The 21956-nt window shown below is 42.0% G+C and overlaps 1 protein-coding gene across 2 annotated transcripts; it reads right to left on the bottom strand.

Moving 5' to 3' along the window:
• Nucleotides 1–5691: 5691 nt before the first annotated feature.
• On the bottom strand, nt 5692–20834 carry LOC139368790 (sodium- and chloride-dependent GABA transporter 1-like). 2 transcript variants are annotated; one of them, XM_071108133.1, is made up of 15 exons: nt 20570–20834; nt 19113–19491; nt 18708–18839; nt 18421–18521; nt 17026–17135; nt 16736–16868; nt 15951–16085; nt 15743–15846; nt 14235–14359; nt 13982–14094; nt 9675–9806; nt 9125–9227; nt 8620–8720; nt 8154–8321; nt 5692–7948 (listed from the first exon to the last, which is right to left on the bottom strand). In XM_071108133.1, the coding sequence occupies exons 2-15, from the start codon at nt 19339–19341 to the stop codon at nt 7427–7429; spliced, it is 2208 nt and encodes a 735-aa protein (XP_070964234.1). In that variant the 5' UTR covers nt 19342–19491; nt 20570–20834; the 3' UTR covers nt 5692–7426. The 2 variants fall into 2 exon arrangements, with proteins under 2 accessions (XP_070964234.1, XP_070964235.1); XM_071108134.1 differs by lacking the exons at nt 18421–18521; nt 18708–18839; nt 19113–19491; nt 20570–20834 and adding an exon at nt 17321–17333.
• Nucleotides 20835–21956: the final 1122 nt, after the last annotated feature.

Raw genomic sequence — 21956 nt, 5'->3', positions numbered from 1 at the left:
TCCCCTGTAGTAAGAGCTGGTCTGAGGCAACCAATTTCCAGTGGGGTGGGGGATGGGTAGATTCCATTCCTCCCTCATTTCTGGAGGATGCATAATCTTCAGAAGTGGAGGATTCGTTAAAAAGGACCTTTGCATGTTCTTAAGGCCCGTGTGTTAACTTCCCATGAGTTGTAGTGGATGACTGGGTTACCTACTTGGCATGGCTGCTATAAGCCTCTGATACCTCTGTGCTGAAGAATACATTGGCTGCCTCTGAGCCCTGGAGCCTAAAGTAACCACAGCATGCTGTATCTGCTGCATCATGATAATATCTGATCAAACAGGTTTCAGACGTTCCCCTGAGCCTCCACTGATTTCCAAAGCCAGACACCACTGTGCTGAGTAAATGCATATCGACACAGCATTAGTACAGATTCAGTGAAGGTGCTGAAATCAGCTAAGATTCTAGGGTTTTAATACATTTTTTATAAACAAGTTTATTTCAGCTTGGTTCTTATTGAGATTGGAAGCAAAGGTTGATGTATGCAGAGGCTTAGCATGCTTGAAATGATCTCAGCCCCTCTGCTGAAAAAATCCAAGAGCACAACATCTTCTGATTACATTAACGTGTAGATTCATGCATCTGTAAAGATGAGTTATTCATTCATGTATTTTTGCTCAGTCAGACGGAAGTCAGGGGCAAACACAACACAAGCCTAGAAGAAGAATAGGAACCATCACAACAACAAAAAAGAGCCCACATCAGAAATCTGATGACCCGACCAGAAATCTTAGGAGCCATCTTGGATATGTCCTGGATGGCAGGAAGCTTGGCCCCAGTGATGTACTGGGCCGTTCACACTACCCTCTGTATCGCCTTACGGTCAGATGCCGAGCAGTTGCCATACCAGGCGGTGATGCAACCGGTCAGGATGCTCTTGATGGTATAGCTATAGAACCTTTTGAGGATCTGGTGACCCATGCCAAATCAAGTCTCCTAAGGGGGAAAAGGTTTTGTTGTGCCCTCTTCACGACTGTCTTGGTATGTTTGGACCATGATAGTTTGTTGGTGATGTGGACACCAAGGAACTTGAAACTCTCGACCCGCTCCATTACAGGCCCGCCGATGTTAATGTTGGCCTGTTTGGCCCGCCTTCTCATGTAGTCCACGATCAGCTTCTTTGTCTTGCTCACATTGAGGGAGAGGCTGTTGTCCAGGCACCACACTGCAAGTTTTCTGACCTCCTCCCTATAGTCCGTCTCATCATTGTCGGTGATCAGGCCTACCACTGTTGTGTTGTCAGCAAACTTAATGATGGTGTTGGAGTCATGTTTGGCCACGCAGTCGTGGGTGAAAAGGGAATACAGGACGGGGACTAAGTACACCCCCCTGAGGGGCCCCAGTGTTAAGGATCAGCGTGGAAGATGTGTTGTTGCCTTCCGGTACCACCTGGGGGCGTCCCGTCAGGAAGTCCAGGATCCAGTTGCAGAGGGAGGAGTTTAGTCCCAGAGTCCTTAGCTTAGTGATGAGCTTCGTGGGTTGTATGGTGTTGAACGCTGAGCTGTAGTCAATGAAAAGCATTCTCACATAGGTGTTCCTTTTGTTCAGGTGAGAAAGGGCAGTGTGGAGTGCGATTGAGATTGCATCATCTGTGCATCTGTTGGGGCGGTACGCAAATTGGAGTGGGTCTAGGGTTTCTGGGAGGATGCTGATGATGTGAGTCATGACCAGCCTTTCAAAGCACTTCATGGCTGCCGACATGAGTGCAACGGGGCGGTAATCATTTAGACAGGTTACCTTCGCTTCCTTGGGCACAGGGACTATGGTGGTCTTCTTGAAACATGTAGGTAATACAGACTCGGTCAGGGAGAGGTTGAAAATGTCAGTGAAGACACTGGACAGTTGGTCCGCGCATGCTTTGAGTACACGTCCTGGTAATTCGTCTGGCCCAGCTGCTTTGTGAATGCTGACCTGTTTAAGGGTTTTGTTCACATTGGCTACAGAGAGGGTTATCACACAGTCATCCACAATAGCTGGTGCTCTCATGCATGCTTCAGTGTTGCTTACTTCGAAGCCAGCCAAGGCATTTAGCTCGTCTGGTATGCTCGCATCACTGGGCAGCTCGTGTCTGGGTTTCCCTTTGTAATCCGTAATAGTTTTCAGGCCCTTCCACATCCGACGAGCGTAAGAGCCTGTGTAGTAGGATTCAATCTTAATCCTGTATTGACGCTTTGCCTGTTTGATGGTTCGTCTGAGGGCATAGCGGGATTTCTTATAAGAAAGCCTTTAGCTCGATGCGGATGTTGCCTGAAATCCATGGCTTCTGGTTGGGATATGTACGTACAGTCACTGTGGGGACGACGTCGTTGATGCACTTACTGATGAAGCCGATGACTGAGGTGGTGTACTCCTCAATGCCATTAGATGAATCCCGGAAGATATTCCAGTCTGTGGTAGCAAAACAGTCCTGTAGTGTAGCATTCGCGTCATCTGACCACTTCCGTATAGATATGTTCAAGAACAGAGGCTGCTTCTGATTTGTGTATGCTGTACTGTAAAAGGAAAACCTCATAATTATCAGTCTTTTGATCCTAGCAGCAGAATGATTTTTCCTCTTCTAAGTGGGCTATGAGGATTAATCATAGTGGCCTGTGTGAGTTTCTAAAACCCAGCGTTCTGTCATCCTTTCATAAAAGCATCATGGATCACCAGTTTGCTCATACAGTGTCCTCTCCTGCGGCCACACTCCTAGCACTTTTTCACATTTTAAAATAGTCTCACCATCGACTGTGCCAAGAAATGCTAAACACCAACCAATTTTTTTTACCCCTTCTCACCTGTCCTTGTCTCAATCCCTTGATGTCCAAGCAGAGGACACATACACCATTTTTTTGTCTGGATGAATGTCCAATGGGGTCCTATGGTCCTCAGTGTGGTATTTTTTATGTGGAGCTATAAGTCATATCTGTCACAAGTGTACAGTGCCTTCGGGACGTATTCAGACCCCTTGACTTTTTCCACAATGGTTGTTTTCCCTCATCAATCTACACACAATACCCCATAATGACAGAGCAAAAACATGTTTTTAGAAATGTTTGCTAATTTGTAGACATTTTTGCTAATTTCTTAAAACATAAAAAAACTGAAATATCACATTTACATAAGTATTCAGATCCTTTACTCAGTACTTTGTTGAAGCACCTTTGACAGCGCTTACAGCCTCGAATCTTCTTGGGTATGACGCAACAAGCTTGGCTCACCTGTATTTGGGGAGTTTCTCCCATTCTTCACTGCAGATCCTCTCAAGTTCTGTCAGGTTGGATGGGGAGCGTTGTTGCACAGCTATTTTCAGGTCTCTCCAGAGATGTTCAATCCAGTTCAAGTCTGGGCTCTGGCTGGGTCACTCAAGGACATTCATACTGTCATGTGCCTTTTACTGAGGAGTGGCTTCCGTCTGGCCACTCTACCATAAAGGCCTGATTGGTGGAGGGTCTGAATACTTACGTAAATAAGGTATTTCTGTTTTTATTTGTAATACATGTGCTACAATTTCCAAAAAGCTGTTTTTACTTTATCATTATGGGGTATTCTGTGTCGATTGCTGAGAGAAAAAAAAATCAATTTCATAATAAGGCTGTAACGTAAAAAATGTGGAAAAAGTCAAGGGGTCTAAATACTTTCTGAAGCCACTGTTTGTATCAATGGAGGTTGCTGAGGGGAGAGCGACTCATACAAATGGCTGGAATGGAGTGAATGGAACGGCTTCAAACACATGCAAACCAAAGAAAAACATGTGTTTGATACCATTCCGTTGACTCCATCCCAGCCATTATTATGAGACGTCCTCCCCTCAGCACCCTCCACTGGTATTTATGGTAAAATATATGCTGTATTAACAGTCAATGTATGTACATTTATGGGTCTCTATATGGAGAAAGACTTGTATTTCCAATGAAAATTGTGTTATATTTATCACAATTTGATGCTGCAATGCTGAATTTTGATTTCGGAACAGAAGAATAACTGTGTTCTGCTAGATTGCTTCCAACTAATCAAGAGCTTCCTTCTTGTGTCCTCCCCAGCTGAGAACGATGATCCATTGTCTTTGTGGACATAAGACATCATCTTCAGTGACCTCAGCGGTGACTGGTTTTCATGGGTAATGATGCTAAATTACACTACTGGGAATAGGGAGGCTTCTAAGCCATCCATCATCGGCAAGTTTATATGTACTGCCATTATGGGCATTATTCAACCCCCAATTTGATATGAAGTTACACACACACACACACACACGCACGTACACACACAAGCATGCACGCCCACACACACACACAATTTGCCACAAGCTACTAGAGGGTATGTCTCATTGTTTGCGAGTCATTGTTGTGGTGTCAGCTGGTGCAGTCTCGTTTATCACACTGGAAGCTAATGGATGCAGCAACTGCAGGAGGTTGGGGAGAATGAAGGAAGACACACACACAGCTGTAAAAGGTTGGAGAGATGAGGCGGGTCGGCTCGCCAGGTCCCGGGGCCAGAGCTGTTTTCTGGTGATGTTTTTCTAGCCTGCTGAGGCTTCGCATTCAGACTGGGTTTCTGAAACACTACTGTACATCACAAGGGAAGCTTTCAGACATTTTGCTCTCATTGTCTTTTCATGGTTGTTCTAAACTCTCCAAAAGCCAAATGTTTTGGTTAGAAATGATTTATTGTAGTGAAAACATTGGCCTGGGCTACTGTTACCTTTGGCAGGATTTTGTTCCCCGGTATACTGAACAATGGATTTATATTGCATTTCTAGTCTCCCACCTGGTTCTATAGTACACCTCCAAGGTAATAGTAATTAACAATTGCCTTCATATGCTTTTCCGTTCTTGCTATATATTTGCTACAAATCCTTACACATTTCTTTCTAGATAGCATTTTCTTAAGTGTGTAAATCTATTAATTACAAATATCATGACAAATATCTAGTCTCTCTTTTTAGAGATTCAAAACACTTGGCAATTACTACTCAGAGGTTTGATGCAGACTGAGCATACAAAACATTAGGAACACCTTGCTAATATTGAGTTCAACCACCTTTTGCCCTCAGAACAGCCTCAATTCGTCGGGGCTTGGACAATGTGTTGAAAGTGTTCCACATGGATGCTGGCACATTTTGACTCCAATGCTTCCCATAGTTGTATTAAGTTGGCTAGATGTCCTTTGGGTGGTGGACCTTTCTTGATACACATGGGAAACTATTGAGCGTGAAAAACCCAGCAGCTTTGCAGTTCTTGACACACTCAAACCGGTGCGCCTGACACCCTACTACCATAACCTGTTCAAAGGCACTTAAATATTTTGTTTTTCCCCATTCACCCTCTGAATGGCACACGTACACAATCCACGTCTCAATTCTCTCAAGGCTTAAACATCTTTCTCTATCCTGTCTCCTCCCCTTCATCTACACTGATTGAAGTGTATTTAACAAGTGACATCAATAAGGGATCATAGCTTTCACCTGGATTCACCTGATCAGTCTATGTCATGGAGAGAGCAGGTGTTCCTGATGTTTTCTGTTTAGTATTTGAGAGATCTATTATGGTGACCTAATTTCACAACATCAAAAGCTACTGTACAGCAAACACTACATTTTGCTTGAGCACAGTAATAAACAAATGCAGGACAGTTATTCATATTTTCTATAATTCTTTATTTTTTCAGCTTTTTTCTTTTTTTATAACATGACAATCGTGCTTTATCATATGACACCATTTAAATACATATCATGTTTATATTTTGTTGTACATTAGGCAGTGAGACTGTTAAAAATATACAAAACAATATCATTTTTTACTAGACATAGTTTCTATTTTTATTATAATCGTCAATGTCTTCATTGTCATCATCATTTTGTATACTTCTGTAAGATATGTGCTTTAGTTTCTGTGAAAATATTATTGCAGAAAACAGCAACTCCTTTCAAATTTTTTCAACATTTAGACAATAACTTCCAATGTATTACAAACATTCACAGTTACATGTTTTACACAGTACAGTTTTACAACAAGGTTCCAGAGAAAACTGTGGTAGAGTAACTTTATACAAAAGTGACAGGACATGAACTGTAGCCATTTCACATTTTCACTTAGCTGTTTTGCTTTTCAAAGTAAACTTGTTTTGCTGGACCAAATGCTTTTCACTATAGCTGCCATAGAAGCAAACTAGCATTGTCTTAACATGCCAAGGCAAAAGTTAAAGCTTTGTGCTTTTCACTAGTAAAGCAAAGACAACGAAAAGACAATTAGAAACAGACCACTCTTCTACTGGCCTGCCTACATCTACATATGTATTGCTGAATACATACTGATCAAACTATAATTGATCATACACATAAGAGTGAACAAAAAAGGACTATCTTTAAACATAGAGTTGGTCCAATATTGTTTTCTAGCATACAAAGTGATTTTCTGGAGATCAGCCGAGTCATGCAAACAGACTATGGCTTGGCATAAATTGGTTGATAACTGGCTTAAAGCCTTCTCTGTTTTCGTTTTGGATCTGTCAGAAGACATTTTGGAATTGTATCTGATGTTACTGAGGAAAGCATGCAAAAAAGTAAACAGGATTGACTGTCAGCATTAAGGGATAGTCAATGTTTTGTAAATCACTTTTCTATACCCTGTGCTTTTGCATTTTATGTACGTTTTTGATACCCTGTGCTTCGCAAACTGAACACTGCATGGCATAGATAGTTCTTGCTTTCGTCTGCCTACATTTTTGGTCCTCGGTCACAACACTGATAGTAGAAAACATCCTAAAAATAATTCAAAAAATGTTTCAATCACATAAAAGTACAAACAAAAATATACAAAAAATGGGGATAAAATAACAGTCTCTCTCACACAGAAAATATTTTGCAACATTAATACTGGATAAATCCAGGGTTCATAGACTTTAAACTTCTTATTGGCATTGTGCTTCTTCATCAGAGTTCCCCCATTGCCATGTGGCCTGTAATCAGCCCCACAGAGTGCAAGTAAGGCTTAGTAAACCACCACAATAATTTGATCCCGACCATTTTGTTCACCAGAACTTCATCTCTACTATAGTCACACTGTATTTACTTGGTTCATGAAGATATTCAACAAATTGCTATTCTACATTTTCAATAGTTTTTTTTCTCTCACAGTATTACACAGTATGCTTACATATTTTTTGTTACCCAGATTACAGTAGATTTTGTGAACACTAACAGTCTTTGATTGTTGTATTTGTAATGCATACCAATAAAAAAAACATCAGCGTGTTGGCTTTACAAATGCAGAAAAATTAAACATGATTTTTAAATCCGGTTTGATCAGATATTGCCCATGGAGGTAGGTGAATCAATTAAAATCTTGGAAGTCCTTGGTAATGTTCGACGTTGACTGCACTTTCTCCATGAGGGTTCTGCCTTGTCTAGACATTGGCCTCTGCGTTGGTTAGGTTGGTAAGGTTGGTTGAGTTGGTTGAGCTCGCTATATTGAGTGGTGGGATGGCTGGCTCAGTTGGCGTTGCGCTAACTGGATTGGGTGGTGGGCTGGTAGGGCTGGTTGGGTTGGCTGGAGTGATAGGGACGGTAGGGACGGTAGGGACGGTTGGGACGGTAGGGACGGTTGGGACGGTCAGACTGGTTGGGTTCACAGGGCTAGCCAGAGTAACTGGAATGGCTGGAGGTGTTGGGCTGGCCGGGGCTGCAGCAACCGGGCTTGTAGCAGATGGGTTGGCATGACTAGCTGGGTTGCCAGAACTAGCCGGGTTGCCAGAACTAGCTGGGTTGCCAGGGCTTGCTGGGTTGGCAGGGCTAACTGGGTTGGCCAGGTTAGCTATGTTGGCCGGGTTAGAAGGACTAGCTATGTTGGTCTCCGCAACCACTGCCTCAGGCCCATTCTCCTGTGGCCGTCGAACCACTGCAGGCGGCTGAAACATTATCTGCAGGCGCTGAGAAAAATTCACAACAAAACAGTTCATTAGGTAACACAATGAGTGCAACTCCAACATGTCCAGAGAGGAGAACCTGACTGAAATGATATTTTTACTAGATCTTAAACATGTTTGTTTTTTATCATTAAGGTTACATATCAATCATCACCAAATTGAATTGAAACGGGAGAACTATATCCATAATCATTATCGTGTCACTTACCTCTTTCCAAGTGCCCTTGAGTCCGAGATACATGTAGACCATGTAACCAGGAATGAGGACCATGGAGGACAGAGCCATGAGCCAGCCCACTCCCTGGCCCCAGGCGGGGAACACGTAGTTGTTCAAGGTGAGAGGAACCATTTGGACTGCACTGAACAGGAACACCCCCTGTGGGAGACATGGTACGATCCTTATTAATCCTGACACCACAGCTTCTTAGGCACTTTCTGTCTCTGTCTCAGAATTGCTTGAGGCAGGTCAGTGACTGATTGATTTATTTTATTTGACAGTAAAAAATAATAGATATATACACACAGTACAAAGCTTCTTCTTTTTTTTAAGTGACAGCACAATACAGTTGGCCGTTATTTCCATTATGGTCCCTATTATCATTATTGATGTTATTGGTTATTTTCATTTTTCATGTCATGATGTTGTATTGGATGTGTATGGTTGTACTACTTACAGCCACGATGAGAGGAGTGAAACAGACCCAGCACAGCTTCCACCATATACAGGGCTTGTAGCCAATCATCTCCTGGATGTTGTCATAGAACTTGTTCACACCTGTGAGCCAAATGAATGCATGATCAAAGTATTCAAATTCAATTGCTTCCAATTTACTGCTAGTCTGCCGTGAATTGTGATGAGGAAGGAGAGTTGGTGTAGTGTAGCACACGTTAGCAGAGTTGAAGTCCCAGGGGTTGAAGTTGGACTGATGTCTTTGGACAGGTGTGAGGTTATTCTATCATTCAACTGTACCTAGACCATCTAGTTCATTCATTGTTCATCCCATCACTTTAGGAACAGTGAGAAAACGCTTTAAAATCTTTTTCACAAATCTTACCTGAGGATATATCACTGTAACAGGTAATTTTGTCATGTTGAAATAGGGTGTTTCTGATGTATACTATTCACTGCAATAATGTAGCTACTGTGTGTATCTGATGTTGCCTTGAGATTCTACCTACCATAGAACCAGGATATGGAGATGCACTCAAAGAAGACCAGGAAGAGGAGACACATCCCACTGGCAGAGTAGTAGTCGAAGAGCTTGAACACGTACAGGCCTCCCTAGTGACACAACACAGATGGATGAGTCACAGTACCAAAAGAACCCATATGCAGTGGTCTTTGGTCTCTACATTATATCAATGTCCTTATCTCAGATGGAAAAATGAGTGTTGGGATCCGATTTCAACAGCATGTGTAATCAAACAAACAGAATGGTCTAAACAAATCTTTTTTTTCCATAAATTAAATTAAACAGCAATAGTGTTATCCAATGTAATTCACATTTTCTATCAACTACTGTATCATTGAGCTTGGAGGTTTAATTGGTTGGTCAATGGCATTAGTGGAATTGACACAGTGACGTGAGAAAGAGAGAGAATGAGAGAGAGAGAGAGAGAGAGAGAGAGAGAGAGAGAGAGAGAGAGAGAGAGAGAGAGAGAGAGAGAGAGAGAGAGAGAGAGAGAGAGAGAGATAGCGTGTTATGTGGTGTGCTGTGGTGTGTTGTACCTGTGTGATGTTGGACAGGCCGATCAGGTAGGAGACCAGGCAGACAGCAGCGATGAAGAGCTCTCTCCTGCCCCTCAGTGCCCTGGGAAACTCATCCACCAGAGCTGTTATAAAGCCCTCCACTGTGCAGAACTACAAACACACACACAAAATGTGGGACACTCAGCTAAAAAGGGGAGATATTTACAGTACTTTCCTTAGTATCTATGCAAGGCATCACTTCATGTTTCATCTATAATTGATAATCTTGTTCCTATTTGTAATTTTTTTCACAATAAATACATTTTTATCAACTGCATAATTTGTTAAATTGTTATTTATTTATTTTTCACTAAAAAATAACCAAAAAAGTGCACTGGTAATTGGAAATTACAGGGACATGGATCCCTAGAAGGATAGTACATATCCTTCTAATATACATTTGTTTATTTATAACATGGTGGTCCATGTATGGTATGATAACCATGTAACCAAGATGACGGATATTCATGGATTATATTGAATTAATTCAGATCATGGAAAGCATACATTGTAATAACCAACATATTATCCAGAAATAACTATATAAATGGTAGAATATATATATATATACATTTAATTTTGTAAATATATACATGGACCACCATGTTATATATATATATATATACAGTGTTATATATATACAGTGCATCCCCCCCACTTGGCATTCTCTCAACCAGCTTCATGAGATAATCATTGAGAGAATGCCAAGAGTGTGCAAAGCTGTCATCAAGGCAAAGGGTAGCTATTTGAAGAATCTGAAATATAAAATATATTTTGATTAGTGTAACATTTTTTTTGTTACTACATGATTCCACATGTGCTATTTCATAGTCTTCACTATTATTCTACAATGTAGAAAATAGTAGAAATAAAGAAATCCCTTATATCAGGTTCAAGTCAGGCTCTGGCTGTACTACTCAAGGACATTCAGAGACTTGTCCTGAAGCCACTCCTGCATTGTCTTGTCTGTGTGCTTAGGGTCGTTGTCCTGTTAGAAGGTGAACCTTCCCCCCAGTCTGAGGTTCTGAGTGCCCTGGAGTAGGTTTTCCTCAAGGATCTCTACTTTCCTCTGTTCATCTTTCCCTCGAACCTGACTAGTCTCCCAGTCCCTGCCACTGAGAAACATCCCCACAGCATTATGTTGCCACCACCATGTTTCACTGTAGGGATGGTATTGGCCAGGTAATGAGCGGATTCTGGTTTCCTCCAGATGTGACGCTTGGCATTCAGGCCAAAGAGTTCAATCTTGGTTTCATCAGACCGGGGATAATCTTGTTTCTCATGTCTGAGAGTCCTTTAGGTGCCTTTTGGCAAACTCCAAGTGGGCTATCATGTGCCTTTTTCTGAGGAGGCTTCCGTCTTGCCACTCTACCATAAAGGCCTGATTGGTGGAGTGCTGAAGAGATAGTTGTCCTTCTGGAAGGTTCTCCCATCTCCAAAGAGGAACTCTGTAGCTCTGTCAGAGAGACCATCAGGTTCTTAGTCACCTCCCTGACCAAGACCCTTCTCCCCCGATTGCTCAGTTTGGCCAGCTCTAGGAAGAGTCCTGGTGGTTCCAAACGTTTTCCATTTAAGAATGATGGAGGCCACTGTGTTCTTGGGGACCTTCAGCGCTGCAGAAATGTTTTGGTACCCTTCCCCAGATCTGTGCCTCGATTCAATTCTGTCATCGGAGCTCTACGGACAATTCTTTAAACCTCATGGCTTGGTTTTTGCTCTGACATGCTTTGGGATCTTATATAGACACGTGTGTGCCTTCCCAAATCATGTCCAATCAATTGAATTTACCACAGGTGGACTCTAATCAAGTTGTAGAAACATGTCTAGGATGATCAATGGAAACAGAATGCACCTGAGCTCAATTTCGAGTCTCATAGCAAAGGGTCTGAATATTTATGTAAATATAATAAGTAATAATAATAATAAGTATTTCTGATTTTTATTTAGAATTAATTTGCAAAAATAATTAAAAACCTGCTTTCACTTTGCCCTTGTGGGGCAAAATGTAACAAAGTGTGAATAAAGTCAAGAGGTCTGAGTACACTATCTGAGTACACTATCTGATAGTGAGTACACTATCTTTTAATTTCACCTTGATTTAACTTGGCAAGTCAGCTAAGAACAAATTCTTATTTACATTGATGGCCTACCTGCCTTTTTCAGGGGCAGAATGACAGATTTTTACCTTGTCAGATCAGGGATTTGATCTAGCAACCTTTCGGTTACTGGCCCAACGCGCTAACAACTAGGCTACCTGCCGCCCCATGACCAAAAGTATGTGTACACCTGCTGAACATCTCACTCCAAAATCATGGGCATTAATATGGAGTTGGTTCCCCCTTTGCTGCTATAACAGCCTCCAATCTTCTGGGAAGGCATTCCGCTAAATGCTGGAACATTGCTGCATGGATTTGCTTCCATTCAGCCACAAGAGCAATTTAAGGTCGGGCACTGATGTTGGGTGATTAGGCATGGTTCACAGTCGGCATTCCAATTCATCCCAAAAGTGTTCGATGGGGCTCTGTGCTGGGCAGTCAAGTTCTTCCACACCGATCTCAAAAAAACTTTTCTGTATTGACATCACTTTGTGCACGAGGGCATTTCCATGCTGAAACAGGAAAGAGCCTTCCCCAAACCTTTGCCACAAAGTTGGAAGCACACAATCGTCTATAATGTCATTGTATGCTGTAGAGTTAAAATTTCCCTTCACTGGAACTGAGGGGCCTAGCCTGAACCATGAAAAACAGCCCCAGACCATTATTCCTCCTCCACCAAACTTTACAGTTGGCACTCTGCATTCGGGCAGGTAGTGTTCTGGCATCTGCCAAACCCAGATTCGTCCATCAGACTGCAAGATGGTGAAGCATGATTCATCACTCCAGAAAACAAGTTTCCACTGCTCCAGAGTTCAATTGGCGGTGAGCTTTACACCACTCCAGCCGACGCTTGGCATTGCGCATGGTGATCTTAGGCTTGTGTGCAGCTGCTCGGCCATGGACACCCATTTCATGAAGCTCCTGGCAAACAGTTATCCAATCAATCAAATGTATTTATAAAGCCCTTTTTACATCAGCTGATGTCACAAAGTGCTATACAGAAACCCAGCCTAAAATCCCAAACAGCAAGCAATGCAGCTCCCTAGAAAGGCAGGAACCTAGGAAGAAACCTAGAGAGGAACCAGGCTCTGAGGGGTGGCCAGTCCTCTTCTGGCTGTGCCGGGTAGAGATTATAACAGTACATGGCCAAGTTGTTCAAATTGACTTATTGTGCTGAGGTTGCTTCCAGAGGCAGTTTGGAACTTGGTAGTGAGTGTTGCAACTGAGGAAAGACTACTTTTATTCACTACAAGCTTCAGAAATCTGTGGTTCTGTTCTGTGAGCATGTGTGGCCTACCACTGCACGGCTGAGCCGTTTTTGCTCCTAGACATTTCCACTTCACAATAACAGCACTTACAGTTGACCGGGGCAGCTCTAGCAGGGCAGACATTTGACAAACTGACTTGTCCGAAAGGTGGCATTCTATGACGATACCATGTTGAAGATCACTGAGCTCTTCAGTAAGGCCATTTTACTGCCAATGTTTTTCTATGGAGATTGCATGGCTGTGTGCTCGATTTTATACACATGCCAGCAACGGGTGTGGCTGAAATAGCCTAATCCACTAATTGGAAGGGGTGTCCACATACTTTTGTATATATAGTGTATTTCCATTAGTTTTTAAGCACTAGCAACCCCATTTTGGCAGCGACCTTGAAAATATAACTCTAACATGTCATATAGCCATTTATCTTGCTGAACCATTACATTTCCATTACAAAAATAGTCAGAGCGCAAGTGTGCAATGTTATGATTGATCTATTTTGTGTAAACGGGAGTAGCAGCATTTAGCATAATTGCTAGCAGACTCAGTGGCCTTAGAGTTAGGCTACCCAAATATCATACACAAGCTGAAAGCATGAGAACAGAGCACCCGGGGGCAGAGAGAGAGAGGTGATATAGTTGCATTAAAAGGAGTTGACAGTAAAAGTCAAGGCTCAGCTACAGTGTATCTGTCCACTAGGGGAAAAAATCTATTAGCCAGTGTGCTTCTCCTGTGGAGAGACCAGAGAAAACCAGTGTCATATATACCTGTGCTAACACATTTACAGTAGGTCAGGACCTAAGTAGCCTGGTCCCAGATCTGTAGGTGCTTTAGCCAGCTCCCCTGACAAGGCATGACAACAATAGTGAGAGGATTGGGCTAAAGCTCCAACAGATCTGGGAGCAGTCAATGAAAACAGCCTTACCTGACTGTCAATCCCCAGCATCAGCAGCATGGAGAAGAACAGGATAGCCCAGAGAGGAGAAATAGGCAGCTGGGTCACAGCCTCGGGGTATGCCAGAAAAGCCAGGCCTGGACCTGCATACCAAACACACAACACAACGCATTAGCTCGCTGTTCTCCGGGCTACATTTCTCTTTGTGGATTGAGGCAGTGAGCAGGAGTCAGAATAGACAACATTACTCCCCTATTGTGCTCTGAGGGAGTATTGAGTTTACCTGAAGCTGCGACTTCTTGTATTGGTCTGTTAGTCACATTCGCCATGAAGCCCACAATAGAGAAGATGACCAGGCCCGCAAACATGCTGGTGAAGGAGTTGATGCAGCACACTATGATAGAGTCTCTGGGGAAAGGAAACATGACAACGTCCTGTTGTCAGAGCTTAAGGTGATCTGGGATCTCTTTTGTAACATCATCATGGATTCCTAAAAAGGCCCTTCTCAGGAGAGAGAGAGTTGATTCCTTATTATTGCTGAGTGGAAAACATATCCCCGCTTAGTAACATATTTATATTGGCCACATAAGGTGTGCACTGAGATTGTAAAAATATGTGCAATTTACTTTTTGTATAGCATTCCAATGGGGAACAATGTTATTTTTTCCAAAGAAGTTCAATGTCACAGTAATACCTAAATATGAATTAATGCAATGTCCATTTCTAATGAATGTCAAGCCCCTATTTGCAAAGAAGAGTTTTCCAAAATCAATCCTTATTTACAAAACTAATTGCATCATATAAAGTGTGGCCTGTTGCTAAATAATATTTGGTCGCTAATAAACAACAAGTAAATTGAAATAAACGCAAGCTGAGTCTGCATCATTATATAACTGATGAGCAATTTGTGCGACCTAGAACCATGGATGTGCTGTTTGGGGAAGAGGTTGTGAAATTGTTGGCTAATTTTATTTGATGTATACTACCACATCCAAAGCCATATGAAGGGCCCCATATGAGACTGAATTATAGTATACCGAACAAAAATATGAACACAACATGTAAAGTGTTGTTCCCATGTTTCAAGAGTTGAAATAAAAGATCCCAGAAATGTTCCATACGCACAAAAAGCTTATTTCTCTCAAATGTTGTGCACAAATTTGTTTACATCCCTGTTAGTGAGCATTTCTCTTTAGTCAAGATAATACATCCACCTGACAGGTGTGGCATATCAAGAAGTTGATTAAACAGCATGATCATTACCCAGGTGCACCTTGTGCTGGGGACAATAAAAGGCCATGTTTAACCACACCAGCCCAGGACCTCCACAGCTGACTTCTTCACCTGTGGGATCGTCTGAGACCAACCACTCAGACAACCGATGAAACTGAAAAGTATTTCTGTCTATAATAAAGCCCTTTTGTGGGAAAACTCATGATTGGCTGGGCCTGGCTCCCCAGTGGGTGAGCCTATGCCCTCACAGGCCCACCCATGGCTGTGCCCCTGCCCAGTCATGTGAAATCCATAGATTAGGGCCTAATGAATTCATTTAAATTGACTGATTTCCTTATATGAACTGCAACTCAGTAAAATAATTACATGTACATTTTTGTTCAGTATACTTTATCAATTGTAACAACATTGATTTAGGCTTCTCATTGTACATGGCTGATAGTAAGGTCCACTTTACAGTCACATTTACTGTTAAGGTATACTAGTCGAATTGTTGCCTTTTCAGGTCTTGTCTGATACATTATATTTCCATTTAATAGAAGCCTACCTCCAACTTACCTGTAAACATTATTATTAAAAGGGTTATAGCTGCCAAGAGCTATCAGTGAGCCCAGTCCCAAACCGTAGGAGAAAAATATCTGAGTGGCAGCATCCAGCCATACCTGACAAGGGGAGAGAACCATTTAGCCGTTTGACAAAGGGGCTGAAAATGAATGACTCCCATACAGGTATTTGTCTTACAAAGAATTATAAATTAATTCAGTACCTCAGATTCTTTTAGTTTTTCAAAGTTAGGGGTGATATAGAAGAGAATTCCATCCATAGCTCCAGGTAGAGTCACTCCACGGCAGAACAGAATGAAAAGCATGAAATAAGGGTACGTGGCCGAGAAGTACACAACCTAGAAAGTTAAATAAATTAGTCACCATCAGCAGGAAATTAATGCATGTTAACACTGTCAAGTGCAGATGAGCTATACGCCATTGAATTAACACATTTGCAATTCAGTCTCTTCTTAAACAAAGGCCTTTTCTTTAGAGAGGAATGCCAATGGATTTATTGTCCTCCAATCTCTCACACAGAGAACAGAAAAAAAGAGAAGAAAATAAATAGCAGAAATCCAGTCAAGAAATGTTGTGGTTTTGTGACCACAACAAATGTTATTTTCTATGATCACATGACACATTCGATTTACAAATCGTAGCAACACCAGGGAGTAACATTGTTCCAACTGAGGGAGAGAGAAATGGGAAACAAACTGATTTTAGAGGGCTTGTTCACTCCTCCTCCTCATCATCAAATTTCTCCCCAATTTTCTGTATCAGGAGAATTGGAATTAGAGAAGGGCCCATGAGCCTGAATATGATTACTGAACATGAGGGTTTGATGTCTCTCCTCTCATTCTAAACGTCTATCTGGGCAATAGTCAGTGCAATATAAATGATTGATTAAGGTGATATGACAACGATTAATATTGCATCACTGTCACACATTGGATGACAGAGAGCTTTTGCATACACCTAAATCCGCCATGAGAAACCAATCTCTTACCTTGCCAGTCCAGCTCACCCCTTTCCAGATACAGAAGTACACTAGGACCCAAGCGATGGCCAGTGTTATTGCCAGTGGAGCTCGGATCTGCCCTGGTTTTTCCAAGCCATCGGTCATTTGATGCATGTTGCGCCTATGAGATCAGAGAGAGTAACAATAAGACTATTATACAGACTGGGAGAATGCTTTGCAGCAAAGGAAATGTCCTTTTATACTTCTCAAGCAGTCATGCAGGGTACTGTAATGCTGTGCTGAAGCAAACATTTTTTTAAAAGCAGCTAGTGTCTTACTCCCAAAACTCCATCACCGCGCTGGTAAGATTGGTGTTATCAACTATACTGTAGTTTGAGTAACACTTTTCTGTGTTCCATGGATTGCCACATGAGCTCCATGGAAGTTCCTGAAAAACAGAAGGATAACGTAAAAAAACGGAAGGATAATGTATGCTTTCCTCCTTGACACAATGAGAAATCTCACATGGCATCAACAAGCATGTTACAATCCTCAGAGAGCATAGAGCAAAGCTGGAACACATGTTTGTCTCATCCCCATGTGGTTTGTAGGTGGTAAAGGTGTGGTACTTACAGTGGTAAAGGAGTTGTAGGAGGTAAAGGTGTTGTACTTACAATGGTAAAGGAGTTGTAGGTGGTAAAGGTGTTGTACTTACAGTGGTAAAGGAGTTGTAGGAGGTAAAGGTGTGGTACTTACAGTGGTAAAGGAGTTGTAGGTGGTAAAGGTGTTGTACTTACAGTGGTAAAGGAGTTGTAGGAGGTAAAGGTGTGGTACTTACAGTGGTAAAGGAGTTGTAGGTGGTAAAGGTGTTGTACTTACAGTGGTAAAGGAGTTGTAGGAGGTAAAGGTGTGGTACTTACAGTGGTAAAGGAGTTGTAGGTGGTAAAGGTGTTGTACTTACAGTGGTAAAGGAGTTGTAGGAGGTAAAGGTGTGGTACTTACAGTGGTAAAGGAGTTGTAGGTGGTAGAGGTGTGGTACTTACAGTGGTAAATGAGTTGTAGGAGGTAAATGTGTGGTACTTACAGTGGTAAATGAGTTGTAGGAGGTAAAGGTGTGGTACTTACAGTGGTAAAGGAGTTGTAAGAGGTAAAGGTGTGGTACTTACAGTGGTAAAGGAGTTGCAGGAGGTAAAGGTGTGGTACTTACAGTGGTAAAGGAGTTGTAGGAGGTAAAGGTGTGGTACTTACAGTGGTAAAGGAGTTGTAGGTGGTAAAGGTGTTGTACTTACAGTGGTAAAAGAGTTGTGAAGGTGTGGTACTTACATTGGTAAAGGAGTTGTAGGAGGTAAAGGTGTGGTACTTACAGTGGTAAATGAGTTGTAGGAGGTAAAGGTGTGGTACTTACAGTGGTAAAGGAGTTGTAGGTGGTAAAGGTGTGGTACTTACAGTGGTAAAGGAGTTGTTGGTGGTAAAGGTGTGGTACTTACAGTGGTAAAGGAGTTGTTGGTGGTAAAGGTGTGGTACTTACAGTGGTAAAGGAGTTGTTGGTGGTAAAGGTGTGGTACTTACAGTGGTAAAGGAGTTGTAGGAGGTAAAGGTGTGGTACTTACAGTGGTAAAGGAGTTGTAGGAGGTAAAGGTGTGGTACTTACAGTGGTAAAGGAGTTGTAGGAGGTAAAGGTGTGGTACTTACAGTGGTAAAGGAGTTGTAGGAGGTAAAGGTGTGATACTTACAGTGGTAAAGGAGTTGTAGAGATAGTAAATGGCCCAGGCAATGATGACAATGTAATAAATGTTAAGCCAGAAGGCCAGGACAGCTGCTGCAAGGCCAACACCTATGAGATGGAAATTGATGACATTTTTTGTGCATGCTCCTAATGCTCCAACATATTCATAGAGACTTACAGAAGAACATAAAGATCGGTGCACAAGGGACCACCTGACTACTAGGAATTTGATTTGATACAAAAAAAAATGCTTTTAGACATACAGTAAGAGCATTGCATGAGTAGAATGTATACCTTTGAATACGGGAGCCAGTTTCCAGACTCCAAGCCCACCAATTGAGGTGTATTGACCAAGAGCCGTCTCCAGCAGGAACAGGGGCATCCCAGCAAATATGAGTGTCAAAAAATAGGGGATCAAGAAGGCTCCTGCATAGACACAAGTAAATCAAACCAAATATAAATGTTCCAAATAAAATGAGACATACGCAATTGAATGTTACTTACAGCCCACTGTGGAAGCTAATTGGATTCTTATTCAATTAGGAAATGAAAAATGCGCTCTTACACAAGGGACATTGTGGTAATCACTTTTCATAATAATTAGGGTTCTCAATATTGACTAAGCACTTAGGCCTACTTAAGAGTGAAATGAGCTTAGGTTATATGTAGGTGATATGACTTTTTTAAAATCGTGTTTACCTCCACCGTTTTTTCCACAGAGATATGGAAATCTCCATACGTTGCCCAGTCCAATTGCATAACCTACACACGACAGAAGGAAATCGAATCGCCCTCCCCATGTTTCTCTTTCGGGAAGATCCTTTTTCGTATTTTCCCCTTTCACGTCCAGTGACTTGGGTTTGTCATTAGTTGCCACTTCGTTAAGTTCTGTTACTTGTCCATCTGCTTTGGTGCCGTTGGTAGCCATGTCTTTCGATGTGTCAGTGGTCCTGGCCTTTGAAAGGGGAGCTTCAGCACCAGTCCACGCAGACAGCAGCTTCGCGGTTTTTGGCCAAAACCTCTGAACCAAATGTTTGAAAGCAGGTGAAGGCTATAGGGACAGTCTGTTGCCGTTAACCTGGAATTGGTGAATACAGTGATTGGTCGGTTTTTGTGTGCGCACTCAAATTGGGGAAATTGATTAAACAACATGATTACGTTTACAATAGATTTGCTACAGAATGGGACTGTTCAATACACACCTTGGCTTTTGTAAATTACTGAAAATGAAATGCATTTTGAAAGTTATATTTTTTCGATCGACTCCACTCTAGACACCAATAAACGTCTGACCAAATATATGCAATGCAGAGTCTAAAACACAAGAATGCTATAAAAAAACAATAATGGCACATTAATGATGGCACAGGACTTTTCCACCCATATAACAACGCATACGATAGGTTTGTATAGGTTTGTACGTAGATTGTTTATTGGCTATGAAGCCTACTTCTCCCACCCACAATATTCTTACAATCAAACCAACACAATTTGCAAATGAATACAGTCCAATGTCGAGAATGCACATCACCGAATGCATCATTACTTGCAAAGAAAACAACTTTCAGACATTGTTATTATCCAAGCCACCGAGCTCACGCGCAAAATGCAACACAGCAACATAACACTCGACAATTACATATGCACATCCAATCTGAGAGAGCAACAATTACGCCGTGCAACTGACACATGCAGATACGCTTACTAATTACCTATGCACTACCTATGCACTGATTTAAGTGGACAGAAAAACCGACAGCAATATCTCAACCAAACTGGATCACAATTGCATTGGGGAGACAAAGGAATGCCCAAAGCGTAAAGCTTTACGCACCAGGCTGCACAAATGACATTCGAGGAATAGAGAACCAAACACACTCCTATATGACAAAAACATGTACACAGTTATATGAACCATTCAATCAACCAAGAGCCATCTATTCTGCATTTAATTGGCTATAAAACAAGGTGTATTTTCTTCATTACCTAAAGTCATTATGGTTACAACAGTTCCATACTGTCACGTTAAACTACGAGTTAAATCATCGTCTTGCTTGTTGCTTTATCCCTGACTATAAACGATTCACGCAATTGTAACACCGGGAGACGGATTGGTAGGGAATTCACACACACATCAAATCATCTAATTTACTCACAATGAAGCTGCGCTCTCTGCCACCGAGGATGTGCTGCCTGCCACAAATCTCGAAACGAGGTATCCGTAGATTCCCTCTGAAGTTGTAAACTTCCAGTTTTACTTGGAACATAAAGATATTGTTTTTCCATTAAAAGACTTGGAACAAGCGCCACAAGTGTCCTAAGAGGAGAGCGCACACGTCTCCCGCTGCCAGGAGCTGTCCAGCGGCGCGAGGTGCTGACGAGGTGGCTAAATCAACACGAGAAGCAGCCGCTTCGCCTTGTGCGACTGTCTAACGTCAACAACCAGAAACGTTGGGGGGGGGGGGGGGGGGGGGGGGGGGGGGGGGGGCGAGCACAATTCTCAATTCCCATCTACATAGCGTCAATGTCATCTGAAAGTCGACCCCCCCCCCCCCCCCTGTACACATCCAACACTGACATCGCAATGGAGCATGTTTTCTCAATATTTCATGACTTTTTGTTTTCTCTGTTTTACTAATGGGCAAATTCTGACAAATTCTAAAGCAGTGGTCAGATTTAGTTGACTTGAGATTCACCACTAGGCTAACAAACAAGGTAATCCGACGATATCGCACCTTTTAAGTAGAAGTGGTCAATAACCTATTGACCACCTTATTTGACACTACATTTACAATGTCACGACCTTCAAATTGAGGAAAATTCGAAAACACCTTATTCCCAGCCTCCAACCCCCAAATATGTCACCCCAACACAGCCCAACCCTACTCAAATGAACTGTAATCTCGGAGTGTAAAATGCAAACATGTCGAGGGCAGTGTTTGCACGATAAGCATATTTGGAAGCTGAGGCCAGTCGGTGGATGTCTGCTTTCTGGCAAGTGTGAAAAGCGAGCCCGTCAATAAAGGGAGGGCTGTAATCGATTTAGCCTACCGTCTCCAGAAATGAACGGAGGATGTAAGAGGAATAACCTTACCCAATGAAGAATAATTTAACTCACAAATTCAAATAAATGTGAGGCTTCAAGCTGTACAATTGAAACTGCAAGACATTTTACAGATGTGGTTGTCCTAAACGTGAATACAGCAAGCCAAACGGAGTTTGAGCTGAAGTATCTGGTTTTGAAATATTTTTTGTAACCATAGAAATAAATAAGGCAAAAGGAAAACAACATTAGCCTCTGTGGACTTCTTCACAAAAACAAGTTTTGACTTCAGTGGTAAGTCCTATATTGCAATATTATTGTACCCTGATGCAGGTCAAGAATCAACTGCATTGAAAGTATTCTGAAAGAGGAAGAATACTTTATCATCATACATAGATCAAGTTTTTTTTACATACATATATATAATATTTTTTCCCCACATCAGGTCAGTGACAAAAGTTTTGGGGGTAAAAAAGAAACACTGCATAATTGATGAGATT

The sequence above is a fragment of the Oncorhynchus clarkii genome, chromosome 16 (genome assembly GCF_045791955.1).
Source record: "Oncorhynchus clarkii lewisi isolate Uvic-CL-2024 chromosome 16, UVic_Ocla_1.0, whole genome shotgun sequence".
Classification (NCBI taxonomy): Eukaryota; Metazoa; Chordata; class Actinopteri; order Salmoniformes; family Salmonidae; genus Oncorhynchus; species Oncorhynchus clarkii.
The sequence above is the reverse complement of the archived record's forward strand: the minus strand, read 5'-3'. Positions and strand labels throughout refer to the sequence as shown.